The sequence below is a fragment of the Stegodyphus dumicola genome, chromosome X2 (assembly GCF_044657685.1).
Source record: "Stegodyphus dumicola isolate Sdum_Otavi_A_Nest chromosome X2, ASM4465768v1".
Classification (NCBI taxonomy): Eukaryota; Metazoa; Arthropoda; class Arachnida; order Araneae; family Eresidae; genus Stegodyphus; species Stegodyphus dumicola.
Genome location: NC_140781.1, coordinates 65818066 through 65837421, shown reverse-complemented (window position 1 = coordinate 65837421; position 19356 = coordinate 65818066). Strand labels below are relative to the sequence as shown.

Below are 19356 nucleotides of genomic sequence, written 5' to 3'. Positions count from 1 at the left end.
TTTCATTTAGAAGAAAATGTTCTGAATGTAAAGCAGAGATTTTAATGCACTAAACTGTATGTGGCCTTATTGCATTTCAGTTGCTTTTCTTTTCATTCATTTTTCTGTTTGGAATGCATTTCAGCTTCCAGAATCTTTGTAGTAATTAAACTACTTATGATAACACAAGTATTAAGTTGATTTTTTAAATATCAGTCTCCATTATCTCGCAAATATTTAGTCACATGCTTTTTTCAGTATGACTATTAACTTATGATTGTTACGTATATCTTAAATTACATATAAGATTAATATAAATCTTATTGCTACCTTGCATTTTACACAATAAAAAAGTAAGTGACTTTCCTCAAACCACTTTCTATTTCTTTTGTTTACAATTTATCAGTAGTAGTTTTACATGTTTTCTATTGTGCATGATTAGTCATCTGCAGTTTTATTACATAAGATATGGAAAATTTGTGATTTATGCACTTTTGATAGTTTTATGTTGTACACAAAGATTGAGGCTAAATTTAATCCTTGATAAATAAAGAATAAAGATGTTATCTTAAGTATTTAAATTAAAGTGTAGGCTTTGTTTGCATTAAAAGAAATATAGTAGAATTAAAAATTTGTGTATTTCCTCTATCCTCAGTATCCGATTTCAGTAATAATTTATTCACCTTCTTTTTGTTTACACATATGAATTTTAATATTTTATTCTCATATTCTTATATATATTTTGATTTACTATTGTTTTACTTATTTCATTTCATTAATATTTTAATTACTCTTACTGATTTACATTAGAGCTGTAGAATGACCTAAGTAGCGCGGCAATGTCGTAATGACGTTGCAAACTCGTTGCGGGTCATGTCACAAAAACGTTGCAATATGTCGTCTTTAAGACACCCAGATGTCCGCGAAACTCCACTGTTTTACAACCGTTGCAAAGATGTCTTTATTACGTCTTTGCAGATGAGGTTTTTGTTGCATAGACATCGTTATTGCATCTTTCTCAGGTTATATTTTGGCTGTGAAAGCATCGTATCACGACGTCTTAATGACACCTAAATGTTCGCAGAATTCCACCTTTTTGCAACAGTTGCAAAAATGTCGTTATTATGTCCTTGTGTTACATATTGTAATAATTAATTTATTTTTCTTCTTTTTTAAAATTTTGTATTCCTTATATTTTTCTAAAATTTAATTATTTTATCATTGCCTGAAAGCCAGAAGATAATATTATTTCTTCTCTTTAGAATAAATATGTATAATTAATAATAGCCTTAATTATTTTCAGTACTTTAAACTATATTTTTTTAATAACTTAAATCCTAAGTTACGATTATTTAAGATTTCGTCATTTCTTTTCTGAATTCTTTAGTACGTAAGTGAGTGTCATTATGAAAGTGGTTATTATAAATATATAACAATAATAGTAGGTTTTTAAGTAAATAAAACTCAGACAAATAAAGGTAAAGCTATGTATGTGGGTTAAAAAAAGAGCATTTTTGATTTTAACAGCATTATTACATTTTCTGTTAAGTCTCAGAGACAGCTTTGCAAAATAGTCATATCATTTCAAAGATATTAAATTATTACTGTAAAAGCTTCTTTACCACATATTATGAACATAAGTAAACTTTTTTTCCTTTTAATTTCAAAAATAACGATATCAATCAAAATACATGAAGTAATAAAACTTTAATAATATAACATAAAATGGCTAATTATGCACCAAAAAATGTTAGTGTTTGTTTAATTGCAGCAATTCATTAAATGCATAAACTCTAACTGAAAACGTTCCATTTGAAAAGTGTAATATTAATCAAAGACTATATAACCTTAACAATGTAACACTAAATTCTCGATTATTCACAACTAAAACATTAAGTTTATCCCTTACAAAAATTTATATTGATCGAACAGTTGTGTAAATGTACAAGTTCCATCTCAGTTAGCGCCATGCTTTAAAAAATAATATTTATCAATGAAAATTTTCACAACAAATTGTTTAATAGAGCATTTCATTGTGAAATATTTAAGTTTCAGAAAATTAAAATAGAAATGGTACTTACGTATTAACGCAACCAGGCCAAAATTCGCATAAATCGCCAAATTTGGCGACCCTACTTACGACAACCCTATGTGTTATACGTAGTTTTTCGTAAAGAAATTATTTTTCTTACTGGTTAGATTGAATGCCCTGAAATACTTTAACTATGGGTATTTGGGATCTGCCTGCGAGTGAAAAAGATGCTGTTGAATTGTTGCAGGGATATGGAATTATACTGAACGAATGTACTTGTAAAAATTTTCATAAAATGAAACTGTATTTTGGAAAGCAAATCTTCTGGAAATGTAACGTCAAAGAGTGCAATCAACATTTGGGTGTGAGAACCGGAAACTGGTTTGAAGGTAGCCGAATTTCATTTGTGACAGCGGTGCGCTTCATTTATTGTTAGTGTAAAGAGTTAACCTCAATTAAATTTTGTGCAGAAGAGATGGGAATTGCTGACAAAACTGTTATAGATTGGAATAATTACATACGGGAGATATGTGCCCTTGAAATGGATGAAAAAGAAAGAAAGCAAATAGGCGGCGAAGGACTTATTGTGAAAATAGACGAAAGTTTATTTGTAAAAAGAAAAAATAACACTGGGCGTGTACTACCACAGCAATGGGTTTTCGGCGGAATTTGCCGAGAAAAGAAAGAGACTTTTTTGGTTACTGTACCTAACAGAAGCGCCGTTACCCTCATGGAAAAAATTTGCGAAAATATCAAGGAAGGAAGCATCATTTATTGGGATTGCTGGAAAGGATACAATACAAGTGAGTTAGAAAATGCTGGATTTCTGCATGGAACTGTTAATCACAAATATAACTTTGTGGATCCCAACACGGGCGTTCACACACAATATGTAGAGCGCATGTGGGGCTCAGCCAAATGGCACAACAAAAAACAGAGAGGAATAGCCCGTCATCATCTTGACTCATACCTTATCGAATTTATATGGCGTCAAGCTCAAGCTGTTAATGGCGAAGACGGTTTTCAATCAGTGCTAAAAGCAATAGCCAAAAGATTTCCGCCGAAAAAATAATTCTGCAACTTATTCAAATTCAAAACCGGAAGGGTTTAATTGCTCTGTATTAAAAATTATCTGTAATTAATAAATGTACATTTTCTTTCTATTCAAACTTTTTTACTCAAACTTACAAATCGTGCCAACCTGGTTGTGATAATACGTAAGTACCTAAAAATGTTTCCTGTTTTAACTTCAGTCACCTGAAACATTCATGACTGTATCAATTTAATATATTTAGATTTTAATTTCACTTGCTTATTAATATAAATTCAACAATTAATAATTATGAAAAAAGCATTTTATTTACATTTTAATAAATTAATTCTAGAACTTTAAATACATATAATTTACCAATACCATTGCTTAGATCAAAAACATTTTAAGCTTAATTTTTTTTATCTAATTAATTTGACACAAGTAATTATTCTTAATCTATATTAAAAATTATAACTCAGGAAAAAAGACTATTCTACAGCCCTTTTAAGTTTGTTAATGGCATTTCACTTCCAGCATTGATCACTCATCTCTAACAAGATATTACAAAGCTTACAGAGTAAAAAAAAAAAAAAAAAAAAACCCCTTATTCATCAAAATAACATAATTTCAAGTAAAAACTATTTGAAAAAAAAACTAGTTTAGTTGCAAACGGTACTTACCTCTGCTAACACGCAAGAGCAATAAACTGGATCTTACAAAATATTGCGCTGGTTTTATGAATAATGCACAGTTACAGTTAGCAAACTTAGCTCTTAATTCTGCTTATTGCAAGTGGCATTAAGAGAATAAGGATTATTTAAGATATGCTGGCCATTCCTGAACTTGATGCTTTCAACCCAATGATCGAACTTCCATCATCGCAAAACGTAATAAAATATGCTTTCTTGCATCACATTTGAACTGCCCTATATACATACCTAATATGCAGTTATTGGTGATTATTTATGCCTAATTTAGAAATTTTTTTTAAAATGTTAATTTAAATCGCAAAAAAACGACCACAGTGTCACTACGTGTTTATCGACTTTTGTAAATATTTTTCTTACATACTCTATTTAATTAAATATCATGCACTCCTTCATGTATGCTTTCATCAAAATTTATATTTATCAAATTTATATTTTCATCAAATTTATATTTTCAAAGAATTAAATATTTAAAAATTAATTAAAATATTATTTGTAAGATGTTGTTCTTAAATGAGTTTTGCATAACGTGCACAGAAATATTCCTTTCATAGAGTTAGAAAATTTCACAAATTAACAAAACAAATCAAACGCATAAATTTTTATTCTCATCAAAAGATCAATTATCTGATCTTGCAGAAGAATTTCATTATAGTATTCTAAGAGTTTAAAAATTAGGAAATATAAGAACTAAGAAACAAATTTTAATAGAATGATATAAAAAGGAAAGTGTATAATAAATTACACAACGGAAACAAAATGGATTTTATTATAAAATTTGTGCGCTACAAGTGATGGTGTAGCACAAGGGTGCCTGAGATAATAGACCCTACCCCTAATCGAAGATAGGCTACTTCAAATTACAAAAACATAATTAATGGAGATATATGTAACTATGTACAAATACTAACTTAACTTTTTTTTAAATTATAGTTAATGAAAATAGTGAGATTAGGGTAATTATTTATAACAACTAGAGCATACAAGAATCGTTAAAAAGTAAAAATGCCATTCGGAAAAGGCTGAAGAAGCCTGCCAAAAAAGTAGGAACAGCTATGACAAAAACATGAAAGTGTTCAAACAAGCACAAGGTAAGTGCGAGACCCAGTGGGCAATATTATACAAATATGCGTACAAAAATTATGATAAATGAAGTAAAGAACACAAAAGATAACTAAATGGATATAAACAACACAAGAATAAATGCAGATAGAAAACCGTGGTACTCATATGAATTTCTCAGCAAGGCAACATCGAAAAGTTCTAATTGGGTTAATTCTAAGTTCATTATATAACTTGTGAATTCTAACTTGCAATAGTCGAGATTTTACACATTTGTAGGTGAACTAAATATTTCTTCAAACAGAGAAATAACATAAATAGCTTATCAATTGCATGTTCTGCATTTTGTAACTCAGGCATGTCTTCAGAGATTTTTCTTAACCCATTACTAATAGAGATACCTTTAAATATGTTACATATTTCCTTTATAGATATCGGTAAGAGCATTAAAATTAAAGTCAGCATTTTTATGGCCATTATTTTTAACATTTGAATCCAATTTGTACAAATTACCCTGACCAATGGGGTTTGACCACTCTTCCTCTAATTGCATTGGCATGACTTACACCCAGATGTACCATTCATATTATTTTTAACATTTGAATCCAATTTGTACAAATTACCCTGACCAATGGGGTTTGACCACTCTTCCTCTAAGTGCATTGGCATGACTTACACCCAGATGTACCATTCATATTATTTTTAACATTGCTTGCAGTGGGGTTTTGGCGTAATATTATTATCAGTAGTAGGTTTGTGCAATTCTTTGACTTATTGTTTTGGCTTTGTGTGGCTGCAATTTTTGACGCAAAAACTTTATATACCAAATATGCAGTTATTTTATCTCTGTGATCATATTGTTTACATTTAATTTAGAAAATTTAAAAAAAAAAAAAAAGATAATTTAAATGGCCAAAAATAATTGACCAAATAGTGTCAATATATGTTTATCGACTTTCATAGATGTTTCTCTTACATAGTATCATTAATTAAATATCATGCACTCCTTCATGTATCTTTCATCACCTATAAATTTATATTTTCAAAAGATATTAAATATTTTAAAAATTATTTGTAAGAAGATGTTCTTAAATGAGCTTTGCATAACATGCACAGAAATATTCCTTTCATAGAGTTAGAAAATTTCACAAATTAACAAAACACAAATCAAAAGCATAAATTTTTATTTTCATCAAAAGATCAATTATCTTGCAGAAGAATTTCATAATAGTATTCTGAGAGTTTAAAAATTAGAAAGTATAAGAACTAGGAAAAGTAAAGTGTATAATAAATTACACAATGGAAACAAAAATATTATCTTTCAGCTAAACCTTTAGAAATTTACAATTCTTCAGGTTACCTTAAAAACAGAAAATTTAAGTTTAGTAGCAAATAAAAAAAGCTATTTATGCTTCTTATTTATAAACATGATAGTATATTTCTAATGTAGGTAGGTCTTGGATGTAAATAGAATTATTATAAAAATGTTTTATGTTTCTAGTAAAATCTGGATATGAAGGCCTTAACTTTAAACACGATGCTGCGATTATTCGTTTAAATGAATAAGGTTCTTTGAAATTGGATTTTTCATTTTCAAATGCTTGGTTTAAGTGAATTTAATAACATATTTGGTTCTACTATGACATGAATGTTTCAGGTTTTTGCTATATTGAAGAAAATGTTTTGGAAATTAGTTAATGACATTAATGCTCTTTCAAATGATGTAGTTATTGTTAAAATTTGGTCTATATGAGTCTATTCATAACAATTATAGTTCTGAAAATGGATTCAGAAAACTAATGTTCTCCTTATATATGATCATGATGTTATATTTTTGACATAGGTAATAAGAAACTTTGGATGTAAATATAATTATTATAAAAATATTTTTTATGATTTTTGTAATATTGGGATATTGAAGCCCTTTACAGCATTCAAAACAATGCTGCAGTTATTTGTTTAAATCAATAAACTTCTTTTCAAATGTATTTTGCATGTTCAAGGATATGATTTATGTAAATTTTATTACAAGTTTCAATCTGATATAATCTCGAGTTCTGTAGTTTTTTGATGGATATTCATTAATGACATTAAGTTTAGTTTATGTGAATCTATTCTTGCATATTGTTTATATAAAGGACATCAGAAAAGAAAATACCTAACTATTTATAATCTTCTAACCTAGAGGCAAACATGTTATGAATGTGTGTATAAGTAATATAAAAAATGTTTGTGGTAAATATTGAATGTTTGAAACTTTTGCCTTAAAATTATTTAAAACCATAAAAACAATGTTCGAGTTACTGATTTAAAAAATAATATTTTAAAACTCAGTCTTTAATATTAAAAATGTTTGGTTTATATGAGTGTTGTTATATATTTTAAATGTTTTATGCTTTTGGCAGCATTTAAAATAAAGTTATAGATACGTATCAAAAGCATGAAAATATCTTTGTACTATGTGTCTAATATTCAGATGTTTAGCTTTAGTTAGTTTATTGGAAAATCAGTCTAGGAAATTGATTACTTGCTTATTTTTATCATGTGCGAATATAATTATAGCACGCTGTAACTGAAATAGTGAATATAATACAGTCAAAAGTCTTTAATCCGGACCTCAAAGCTAGAAACTTTCTGCGCATGCGCATATGCGTTTAATGTATAACGGACGGTATAAGCTAAGCTAAAATTATCTATTTCAGTTAATGTTGCAGATTGCGTCGTTCCTTAATCTCCTAATTGGATCCGGCTTATTATTTTTTTCAGACTGTTAGAGCAATTTTATAAAAGTAAGCTTGAACTTTCGATTATGTCAGAAAGAGTTTCTGATTCTGGAGCTGCTGAAGGATATACAAAGCGAAAGCATGTTTCGATGTCCATCAAACAAAAAGTGGAATTGCTGCAAAAAATGGATAAAGGCATATCCTTTGTTTCTCTAACCATTCCGAAATCTGTTTATCAATTTCATGCTGCTCTGATGTGGAAAAACGTCGCGGCGCGCAATGGACTGGAAGTTGGTCTGTCAGCACTATCCCTATCTTCAGGGCAGATGTTTTTATTTTATTCAGCTTATAATTTCTTACTAAATGTAGTATTTCATCTCGATGTACTCTGTCTTTGATATGATTTAAATCAAATTCCTCGTCATTATAAATATCACGAATACACATCAAATGGTTTTCTGGTTGCAATTTTCTAATTTCGACTATGTGTAATGTATGCTTTACGCATGCATTAATCAATCAATCAATTGATTAACGACAGCGAAATCTGTAGTATGGTTCTAGATCCAGAAAATATCACTTCCAATAGTGAAGAAGTGACACAAACGTTATTGAAAACGAAACAATTTCGATTGACAAATTAGTCGGTATTCTCGACACCGCAATTATAGGACTTGAACAGCGGAACTTTGTAACTGAACAAGAAATTATGTCTGTTTATAGAATTAAAGAGAAAGTATTATCACATAAAACGAAGCAACTTAAACAACTTACATTGATAGAAATGTTTAATAAAGTAAACAAATAAATATTAAGCTTTTTTTTGTAAATTTTGATACCCTTTAGATCATAATTGGTCTTTATTTTATAAATTATGGTTTCATATTTTTAATTTTATAATTTCTGCATGCTATCTTACCAGATTTAAACTGATGATCTATAATCTGGAAAAATCGATAATCCCGAATCGCCAAAGTACCGACGAGTCCGGATTTAAGATTTCTGACTGTAATAGCATGATGCATGGATTTAAAATTTTTTTTTTATTTTTTTTAAACTTATTTTTCAGTTATACCACTACTTTTACCCAATTCCAAAGCAAAGTACTCACTGTGTTCTAGTTTTTGAATAAGTCTCTCTTTTACGGAATTCGTCGACTTACTGTATCATTTGATAACAGAATATTATTACGTTCATTAGCCACTTTTTCATTGAATAATGTTAAAACAATATCGTTAGCTACTGGTAATACAATCAAAAGTCTTTAATCCGGACTCGTCGGGACTTCCGCGATTCCGGATTATCGGTTTTATAAAATTAAAAATATGAAACCGTAATTTATGAAATAAAGAGCAATTATGATCTAAAAGGTATCAAAATTAAAAAAAAAAAAAGCTTAATATTTATTTGTTTACTTTATTAAACATTTCTTTCAACGCGCGCATGCGTAAAGCATACATTATGCATAGTCGAAATTAGAAAATTGCAAACAGAAAACTTTTTGATGTGTATTCGTGATATTTATAATGACGAGGAATTTGATTTAAATCATATCAAAGACGGAGTATATCGAGATGAAATACTACATTTAGTAAGGAATTATAAGCCAAATAAAATGAAAACATCTGCCCTGAAGATAAGGATAATGCTGACAGATCAACTTCCAGTAGTTCATTGCGCGCTGCGACATCTTACCCCCCTGCAGAGCAGCATGAAACCGATAAACAGATTTCGGAATGGTTAGAAAAACAAAGGATATGCTTTTATCCATATTTTGCAGCAATTCCACTTTTTGTTTGATGGACATTGAAATATGCTTTCGCTTTGTAGATCCTTTGGCAGCTTCAGAATCGGAAATTCTTTTTGACATAATCGAAAGTTCAAGCTTACTTTTATAAAATTGCTCTAACCGTCTGCAAAAAATAATAAGCCAGATCCAAGTCGAAGATTAAGGAACAACGCGATCTGCAACATTAACTGAATTAGATAATTCTAGCTTAGCTTACACCGTCCGTTATACATTAAACGTGCATGCGTAAACATATTATACGCATCCGGAAAGGTATTATGCACTCGTGTAAACGCATATGCACATGCGTAAACGCATTAATGCGTTTACGCATGCGCAGAAGAGCCTGCTTAGTATTAGCAATTCTTAGGCTTACTAGGTAACTAGTTTCCAAAGCTTTTTCACTTGAAGTAACAAAATCTTTCATTACTTGTCTACTATTTTTGAAGTCGGACTATATCCTCTTAAAATATTCTTCTGCTTTATCCTTTAAATTGCCATGCTTAAATTTAAGATGTCTTTTAAGAAACGAAGGTTTCATACTTTGGCTGGATAATCGTTCACCGCAAATAACACATTGTAGTTGAGAGTTCATTTCATTTCCATTCCAGGTAAACCCAAATGATAGATAATTTTCATTATTTTTTCTATAAGCAAATTTTCTTTCCTTTTTGTTATTCTTAGTGCTGTTAAATTGTCCTGGTTCCATCACCTTCGAATCATCACTTGTCTGCTTTGTCAATCCTAGCCATTTCTCCATTTTGACGATCTAAGTTTGTTTTATTATTTTTTCACAAATATTTAAATGCACAATATACTATGAGTTTTTCAAAAACAAAAAATGGTATTCTCAAATTGCTTCGAAAAGTAAGGAATACAAAGCAACAAGAACACAAAATACCTTCTGTTAGAGACAGCAGATTGGTGTAAAAAATTATTCTAATTGAAAACAGCCCAGAAATGGTGGCGACGTAAAGTGTAGGCATCGGGACAACTCTGGTAGACATGCTAATAAATCGATCAACTCTTGAATCAATGAGATACTTTTGTCTTTATATAAGAACTTATTTTTCTTTTCTATTATTAAATACAACATCCATTTCTAGTCCTCTTTTTAAAAATATTATTTATGACCAATTTTGTTATGTGTATGGCTAAAAGAATATTTGTGAAAATAAAAGCGGATTATTTTGGTAAAGTCTGTGAGCAGCTGTAAACCTTGAACAAAGCTCAGATCGCATAAATTTACGAGTGTTTCATAAAAAACTTAATATTAGTATTTAGTAACTTAATAATAGTATTTAATTTATTTAGTAACTTAATAATAGTATTTAATTATACTTAATAATAGTATTTAATTTTTTAATTTAATAGTTAAAAATACTTTTATTCTTTGCATATCTCCTATTTTTCTCTTGCGTACCATGAGTTGAGAATAGCTGATCTAAAGGGTATCAAAATTTACCCCCCCCCAAAAAAAGCTTAAGATATATATATATATATATATATTTTTTTTTTTACTGTATTAAACATTTCTTTCAATGTAAGTAGTTTAAGTTGCTTCTTTTTTTATGTGAATACTTTCTCTTTAATTCTGTAGCCAGACATACATTCTTGTTCAGTCGTAAAATTCCATTGTTCAAATCCTGTAATTGTTTGTCAAGAATTCCAAGTAACTTGTCAATCAAAATTTTTTCATTTTCAATAACTTCTCTGTCACTTTCTTCACTATCGCTAGTGGTATTTTCTGGATCTAGAACCACACTACAGATTTCACCATCCATTAGTTGATTGTTGATTGGAGCATTGTCACTGCAATGAAAAACTTCTGTTAAATCATTTTCATTTATTACCGCTTCTCCACATTTCTTTACAAAATCCATTAATTGGAAAATTTCACCTTTGGGTTGCAATATCTGAAAACTTTCAAATTCACTGCAGTCACCTTCATCATCCTCACCATGAATTATGGTAGCTGGCCATAAATTATGACAAGCATTTTTTAAAGCATCTGGAAACACAACCATCCATTATCTTGCAATGCTCCACACAGCAGAGTTTATGCTCAAATATTTCAAAAATTCTTGAACAGGCCATTATTGAAATTTAACATGGATTTTAAAAATGCTGCTTTATATTTACATTTCAGCACACACGCTATTCAGATATCCATAGGCTGAATGATGGATGTACAGTTTGGAAGAAAGAAAAATATGAATACATCATCTGTCACTAAAACTTTGAATGATGTATGAGCCAAACAGTTGTCTACAGTGAGAACAATTTTTGCGTCATCAGGTAAACCAAACCAAATTTAAATGTTGCTGAGCCTCGGGTATGAAATGATTTTCAAACCAATTATTCATTAACACTTGTGTCATTCATGTTCTTTTATTTGCACAATATGTAACGGTGAAAATATTTGCTCCTTTAAATGCTCAAGGTCGTGTGTTTTTTCCAATTATGAAAAGTTTACATTTGTGTGTTTTTGCAGCATTTGCGCATGCTGAAATTGTTAGCCTCGCTTTGGAATCTTTGACAGTAGATGGAGCCCTTTTTTTTTTTCTGTAGAGGTTGCCAAGATATTTCACAGTACATATTGCCAGAAAAGACCAGTTTCGTCAGCACTGTAAATTTTTTCTGGAGATAACTTTTTGATATTAATGAGTTCAATGAATTTATCTTCAAACAGTTCAGCAGCTTCACCCGAAATTTTTGTTTGCCTTATAACATGGCAGTTTTTAAATTTGGTTAACCAACCTCTCAAATATGTGCACTCCATTTTTAAGTTAATTTCTTCTTGAAATATTTTGGCTTGAGCCATTAGCATTGGACCCATCAATGACACACCCTTGCTGTCTGACCCATTCAGGCATCACTTTGTCATGGTCGTCACTTTTAGCATAACGAATAATGTTTCTGTTATTCATTGTGAGTTGGGGGAGGGGGTCTAAATCAACAAAAAATTCAAAGAGTTCTTTTTTCTGTTTTTTTATATCATATACATTTTCTTATGTCATATTATTTCCTTGTCAACACTGACTTTCTAATGCCATACTCCTCGTGTAATTTTGAGACGGATATACCTTTATTAATTTTTTGCAGTAATTACACATTTTGTTTAATGGACATCAAAACATGCTTTTTCTTATTGTAGATCCTGTTGCAGCTCCAGAATTAGAAACTCTTTTTGACATAATTGAAAGTTCAAACTTTAATTTTCATAAAAATTCCTGTAATAATAACAGCCTGCAAAAAAATAATAAGCTGGATCAAATCACAAGGTTAAGGAGTAGCACAATCAACTATATTAACTGAAATTCCTTGGAATCAGTATTACTTTATAAGTATATATAATAATAATTTTAGCCTAGCTTAACAGCATCCACTATACATTATTGGCTATGCATCATGAGGTTATCGTTGAACGACAAATTGTTCTGCTAAATTTTGTCTTGCTAAGCACTCTGAGACTATTGAGCCTTTATTTTACTTATGGCTACTTCTTGCACATGCTTAAGGCTTATCTGAGTCCTGAAAAAATAAATTCCTACATATACTTAAGGCTTATCGAGGGCCGGCGCTAGGTGTCTTACTGCCTGAGTTATCTCTGCAGGGCCTAAATTGTGCTACCAAGTGCCTCCTTAAATTCTAAATTTTGGGTCCCAATCCTTTCCCTAAATTCTAAAGATTTTGTTGTTCAGTGCTTTTCTAAATTCCGAACATTTTGTCTTCCCTAAAATTCTGCCGCCCGGTGCGGCCATATGAGCTCTGGTATCGGTTCTGAGTTTATGTGAACAACAAATCATTCTTAATTCATAGCACTAAATGTAGTCTTTTGTTGAGTATCATTAACAAAGTCTATTTTTAACATATGGAAAGAAATTTTTGTTAAATTTTTCTTCACCAACATTTCTTAGTACATTTAACTTAAATCTGTAATCATCACCAAAAGGTCAACATAAAAGGTTACCATGCACTTTGTTATTCAATTACTAATATAAAAAAATTGTTTAGGCATCGCTGCGTGAGTCATTACTCAAGTTATCATTTGTTGATAAACATGCAGTGATGAAAGCAGAATATAAAAAATATTGATTCGGCAGGTCAGCGTCGGGGATGTAAAATATTAGTAGATGTTAAATCAATAAAGTTTCTATGTACTAGAATGTTTTGGGCTGAGTTGTATGCCAAGCAGATACACAGCTACTGAGCCAGATTATTGATCACACAAATTTATGCTAAAATGATTGTTTCTTCAATAACGAGGTATTTTATTTAGTGCCGAAGTGAAATTAAGAATTGGGACTCTCCACATGTTTTATTATGGAGTAAAAAAATCAAATGCGTATGTGTAAAGCATTCAAAAAAGAAAAAGGTTCTTAGTGGCTTTGAGGTCTGAATTTTAGATCATTTCGGATATTGAACATCCAGATCTCAGACATTGTACTGTACTAAAAATATCATTAAAAACTGTGTACATAACTTGTTTGCCTTTTGTATAAAGGGCAATTTAAACATTTTTCTTTGAACTCAAGGAGCAAACATTGTATTGTGTTATTGATTGGTAGGTGAATTCCACAAAAAAAATGGCAATAAAAGTAAAAATATTGCAAAAGATTCTAAACCAGAGATATGCACCTTAATACAAATACAGTCAAAAGTCATTAATTCGGACACCGATAATCCGGAATGATCTATAATCTGGACCTCAAAGCTAGAAACTTTCTGCGCATGCGTCGCGTTTACGTGTGCGCGTAAGACCTTTACGGCTGCGAATATGCGTGTGCACGTGCGCATAAAACGTTTACGCATGCACATTTAATGTATAACGGATGGTATAAGCTAAGCTAAAATTATCTAATTCAGTTAATACTGCAGATTGCGTTGTTCCTTAATCTTCGAATTGGATCCGACTTGTTATTTTTTGCAGACTGTTAGAGCAATTTTATAAAAGTAAGCTTGAACTTTCAATTATATCAAATAGAATTTCCGATATATATTTGCTAATATGTAAACGATCTAAAGCAAAAGTATGTTTCGAAATCCGAAATCTGTTTATCAATTTCACGCTGCTCGGCGGGGGGAACGCCGCCGCGCGCAATGAATTGGAAGTTGATCTGTCAGCACTATCCTTATCATTAAGGCAGATGTTTTTATTTTATTTGGCTTATAATTCCTTACTAAATGTAGTATTTCATCTCGATGTACTCCGTCTTTGATATGATTTAAAACAAGTTCCTCGTCATTATAATTCACTTCTGATAGTGAAGAAAGTGACAGAGGTTATTGAAAACGAAAAAATTTCGATTGACAAATTAGTCGGTATTCTCGACACAGCAATTATAGGACTTGAACAGCGGAACTTTGTAACTAAACAAGAAATTATGTCTGTTTAATAGAATTAAAGAGAAAGTATTATCACATGAAACGAAGCAACTTAAACAACTTACATTGAAAGAAATGTTTAATGAAGTAAACAAATAAATATTAAGCATTTTCTTTTTGTAAATTTTGATACCCTTTAGATCATAATTGTTCTTTATTTCATAAATTACGGTTTCATATTTTTAATTTTGTAATTTCTGCATGCCATCTTACCAGATTTAAACTGATGATCTATAATCCGGAATCGCGGAAGTCCCGACGAGTCCGGATTAATGACTTTTGACTGTATTGGTGATTTTACTACTTTACAAATTTTGTAATTAAATCAGTTTTCTTGCCAATTCTGTGGTGATTAAGAAATTATTTGTAACTTGAGTACCATATATTGGCCACTCAGATGGAGAAAGAAATTATATTTATATTATTCTCCTGATAATATTGCTAAGAACTAGACAATCGAGATGACTTAAAAGCAAAATCAATTTTCAAAGTAACAGAGATTTTATCAGTAATCAGAATGTGATAAGGTTAAATAAGTCAACCAAGCAGAATGGAAATTTGTTTAGATATAACTGGTAAAAGGTTTAGCAGAAAAATAATAATTTTGATAGAAGAGTATAAAGGGCAGGTGTGGTGAATGGCAAGTATTCACAACTGTGTTGATGGCTTGGGTACATTACATTTTAATGAAAGATGTCTTTAAGATATACTCAACGGCATTATGAACAGTTGTCAGACTTTGAGAGGGGTCGCATCTTGGGGCTAAAACAGGTGGATCAGACAATGTATTGGTCAAAGCGATATGGTCGTTGTCCATTGTCGGAACTAGTGGCTGAGCCAAGACATAGTTAGCTGCCGTAGTGGCTTCAGACATTCCGGGCCACCAGTACATGAGATAATTGTGCAATTAGAAGAGCTGCCATGTCTACACCAATAGTTATGCTTTCATTGATTCAGTGCGATGTGCCAACTCTCAAGGATCCAAGGATATGATTCGCCTGGGCACAACTCTCGACGTCCAATAAGCCACCTCCCATCGACTCTCCATCATAAGCCGTATGCTCTCGCTCAACCTGGACATTATCCGATTGGAGAAATATGATCTTCAGCGACAAATCATACTTTTCTCTCAATGCTGGTGACAGCCACATACGTGTCTAGTGATGAAAAATTGAACGGTCCAATGTGCCATTTGTTATCCAGTCACCCACAGCCAGAAGACAGGGTCTGACAATCTTTAAAGCGATCAGCTGGAACAACCATTCGCCATTAGTCATACTAAGAGGTACTGTGATTGCTTGCAGGTACGTTGACAACATGTTGCAGCCAATTGTACTGCCTATGCTAGCAGGTGGTCCAGGTTCTGTTTTCCTGGGCCACCTGGGTTGGGTTATAGCACAACTTTCCCAACAGTCTTCAACGTGTTAATGCCCTCAACTGGCTTGCCTGGTGTCCAAACCTGTCAGATTGAACATATTTTGGACATGCTGGGCAGGAAAATTCAGTCATGTACAAAAACATCCCAACTCGCCAATCAGTTGCTCCATTTGTGGTGCAATCTACTACAGATGGACATTGGCACTTAATAGACTGCATGACCAAGCAAGTATTGGCTTGTATAGCTGCCAGAGATGACTTTACCACCTACTGATTTTTGCATTATTTGCATTGCTACAGGTAAATAAAATGCTTTTTTCACCCCAGTTTTTGATTATTTGTTTATCTACTCGAACACTGTACTACTGCCGAGTTTTGTAGTTGTGGCTCAATTCTTTCTGGATACATTTTTTTTTTTTTTTTTTTTTTTTTTTTCAACAGAGTGTATTTTTACAGGAAACAGTAAATTGTTTAAGTGTATTCTCATGTAGGAATAAATAGGCCTCGAAGAACTTGTCTAAATTTAGTTAATGAAAATTAATTGGTAAATCAATTTGTTGCAGAACTCTTGCATCTGTACTGTTGCTAGTACTTACAGTTTCTTATTAAACTCATATTAGGTATTTCATATTGCCTGACTTAAATCCTGCATTTGCAAAATTAAAAAATAATTATAGCTATTTGAAAGTTTTTAGAAATTAAAATATGACCCAAATATATTGCTAGCTTTTAGAATATAATTAGGATTTTAGGATACTTTTAGGATTTTAGGAATTCTTATCTGAATTTTAATTCAGCATGAATTTCTTTGTTCATTATTCTTGCTCAAGTTAATGCAGAAATTTAAGTGCAATAAATTAATAATGTTATTAAGGTATTTTCTCCCTCCTTTCCGCATGCCTTCATGGTTTAATTGGAAGCATACTCCGACGCATTAGAAATCCCAGTGTAGGCACTGCATATTTTTCATGCTTGCTTCTAAATAGCCAGATGACTCTACAAGTGGCTCCAAAACTAAGAAGTGGTGAAGAATAATTCGTCACTACGAGGATTTGGTGATTGGGTTCCCTCCTCAATTGCCCTTTAAAAGGAGGAGTATATAAAATATTTTCTCCCTCCTTTCTGCATGCTGGTATGGTGTATTTGGAAGCATACTCGATGCTTATTCGAGAGGTCCATGGTTCGTGTCCTGGTGAGGGCAATGTACATTTTTCACCTCGCCTGCTTCAAAGAAACCAATGAATCTGCAATGTATAATCATAAATTTTGCATAAACATTTTCAGTAATAAGGAAAAGGCTTAAGTAATTAAAATATGCAATATTTAAATAAGTTATTGAAATTAGTCTAGATGATCTAGAGATTCTATAAATTTCACTATTGCATATACAGTTACGAAGTTCTTTCTCTTCTGTAAAGTTATTCTAGCATGATATGAATATTAAAATTGCTATTAATTACAATTACAGTTGCAATTTTTTTAATTACAGTTACAATGCATCATTTTTAAACTTTAATTACCTCTTCATGTTTAGCATTCTTAAATGCCACTTCAGTAGCTAACTTTTATAGCCTCTTTAAGTTAAGTGAAATTTTGAATTTTGCTTGATTATCAAATTTTTCATGAAATCTTATTTTAGATAGATGACCTGTGATAAAAGACAAGGGTTTGAATCAACAACACACTGCAACTTATTAAATCCAAAGTCACTTTTCATACTTTACATCCTTTTTATTGTGTGTTTTATGTTAAAATAATGAGCATGCCCTATATTTTTTTCCCACTAGTTTATGTCATGATCTGAACAAATATCATCAAAACACTCAGTGAAGCATTTAGTTATTAAAGTTAACATAAATTTTAAAATAAAAATTAAAACCCATATTCAGTAATTATAATCCATTTATTATTGTCTGATGAGTTGTATTATGCCATTCATTCAAAAATTAATGTGTTGATGTATGTTTAAAATTTATTGATTTGAGTTGCAGAAAATATTTTCTAAATGTATTTAATGTTATTTAGGTGCTGTGATATATCTATTATATAGAAAATACAATGGGAAGTGTACTAGTGTAGTTGAAAGCAAGTTCAACTCTGACAACTGTGGGTATTTAGATGATAGCCTGCGTAGCAGTATATATTTAAATAATCATATTGAACTTCCAAAGGTAAATTGATATTTTTCTTTGCTTTATATCTACTTCGTGTTATTTACATATATATGTGTGTGTGTGTTCTCTTTTACATGTTTTATCATTAGCAACACACTAAAACCGCATACCTGTTTCCCCCCCCCCAAAATCATTTTTCAAATTTCATAAAGTAGAGAAATGCATGTTCTCTAAGATTCAAATAATTGAATCATATTGTTGTTGCTTATCCTAAGTACCTATACCAGCTACATGGTATTATGAATAACCATTGGTGAGTGCATTTGTACAAGCATTGATTATTTACATCTTTTGTTAGACAGTAATTTTTTGCTCATTCATACTTTGCCAGAAGTTCCTCAAGAATTATTATTTAATGCTATTATTTTCCTGGGACAGACTTTCAAAGTGACTTTATTTTAACTTGTGAATCTCATAACATCTAGATGTCGCCAAAAGGAATTTCTTTCTCCCATTTGCTGTCAGTTTTGGATTACTTAATGGAAGAGAAATTCTTCTCACCATTGGAGTCTTTATAATTGTTGCTTGTGATTGTGAGAACTTAGATGCTGAATGAGAATAAATCCTGGGGGGACTGATAATGCATGTGGAAAGGTAGTAATAGAAGCAGAAATTTCACCCATTAACCATTTGCAGATGAGAAAGCTATTTTGCTTATATATAACTATAGGGGTAGAAACTGCCATTATGGTTTTGCTAAAACAAATGTAATAATGTTACTAAACCTAATTTACAGAAAATCATAAAATTCCTAGTTCTGTAATGTTAAGTAATTATTCTTTTACTTTAGACCTTAATTACTTTGCTTAGCATCCTAAGATTAAAATTTTTCTTATTGCCACTGTTAAAGCTGAAAGAGTGGGGGAAAAATGCAATTTTTAAGATCTAGCATAATTGATTTTATTGTCCATTTTGCGATGTCAAAACCTAATATCAGAATTCAATCCTGAAGCTGCAGGGAAACAATTATGAAAGATTTCTTTACAATGGGCTGAACAAGATTCTTAAGTACGTCTCATCTATTGAAGCGGTTTCGAAACTGTAAAACAGACTTTATCATTTCATTCAGAGATAAAATTCAGGAATCTTCAG

General features: G+C 31.0%; 1 protein-coding gene across 1 annotated transcript in view; it reads left to right on the top strand.

The window, feature by feature from the left end:
• LOC118182356 (uncharacterized) overlaps positions 1–19356 on the top strand; it is a 46858-nt gene that overhangs the window by 8312 nt on the left and 19190 nt on the right. The window contains exon 4 of the mRNA XM_035351693.2: positions 18116–18261. Coding sequence (XP_035207584.2) covers positions 18116–18261 — 146 coding nt within the window. The remainder of the gene's footprint in view (positions 1–18115; positions 18262–19356) is intronic.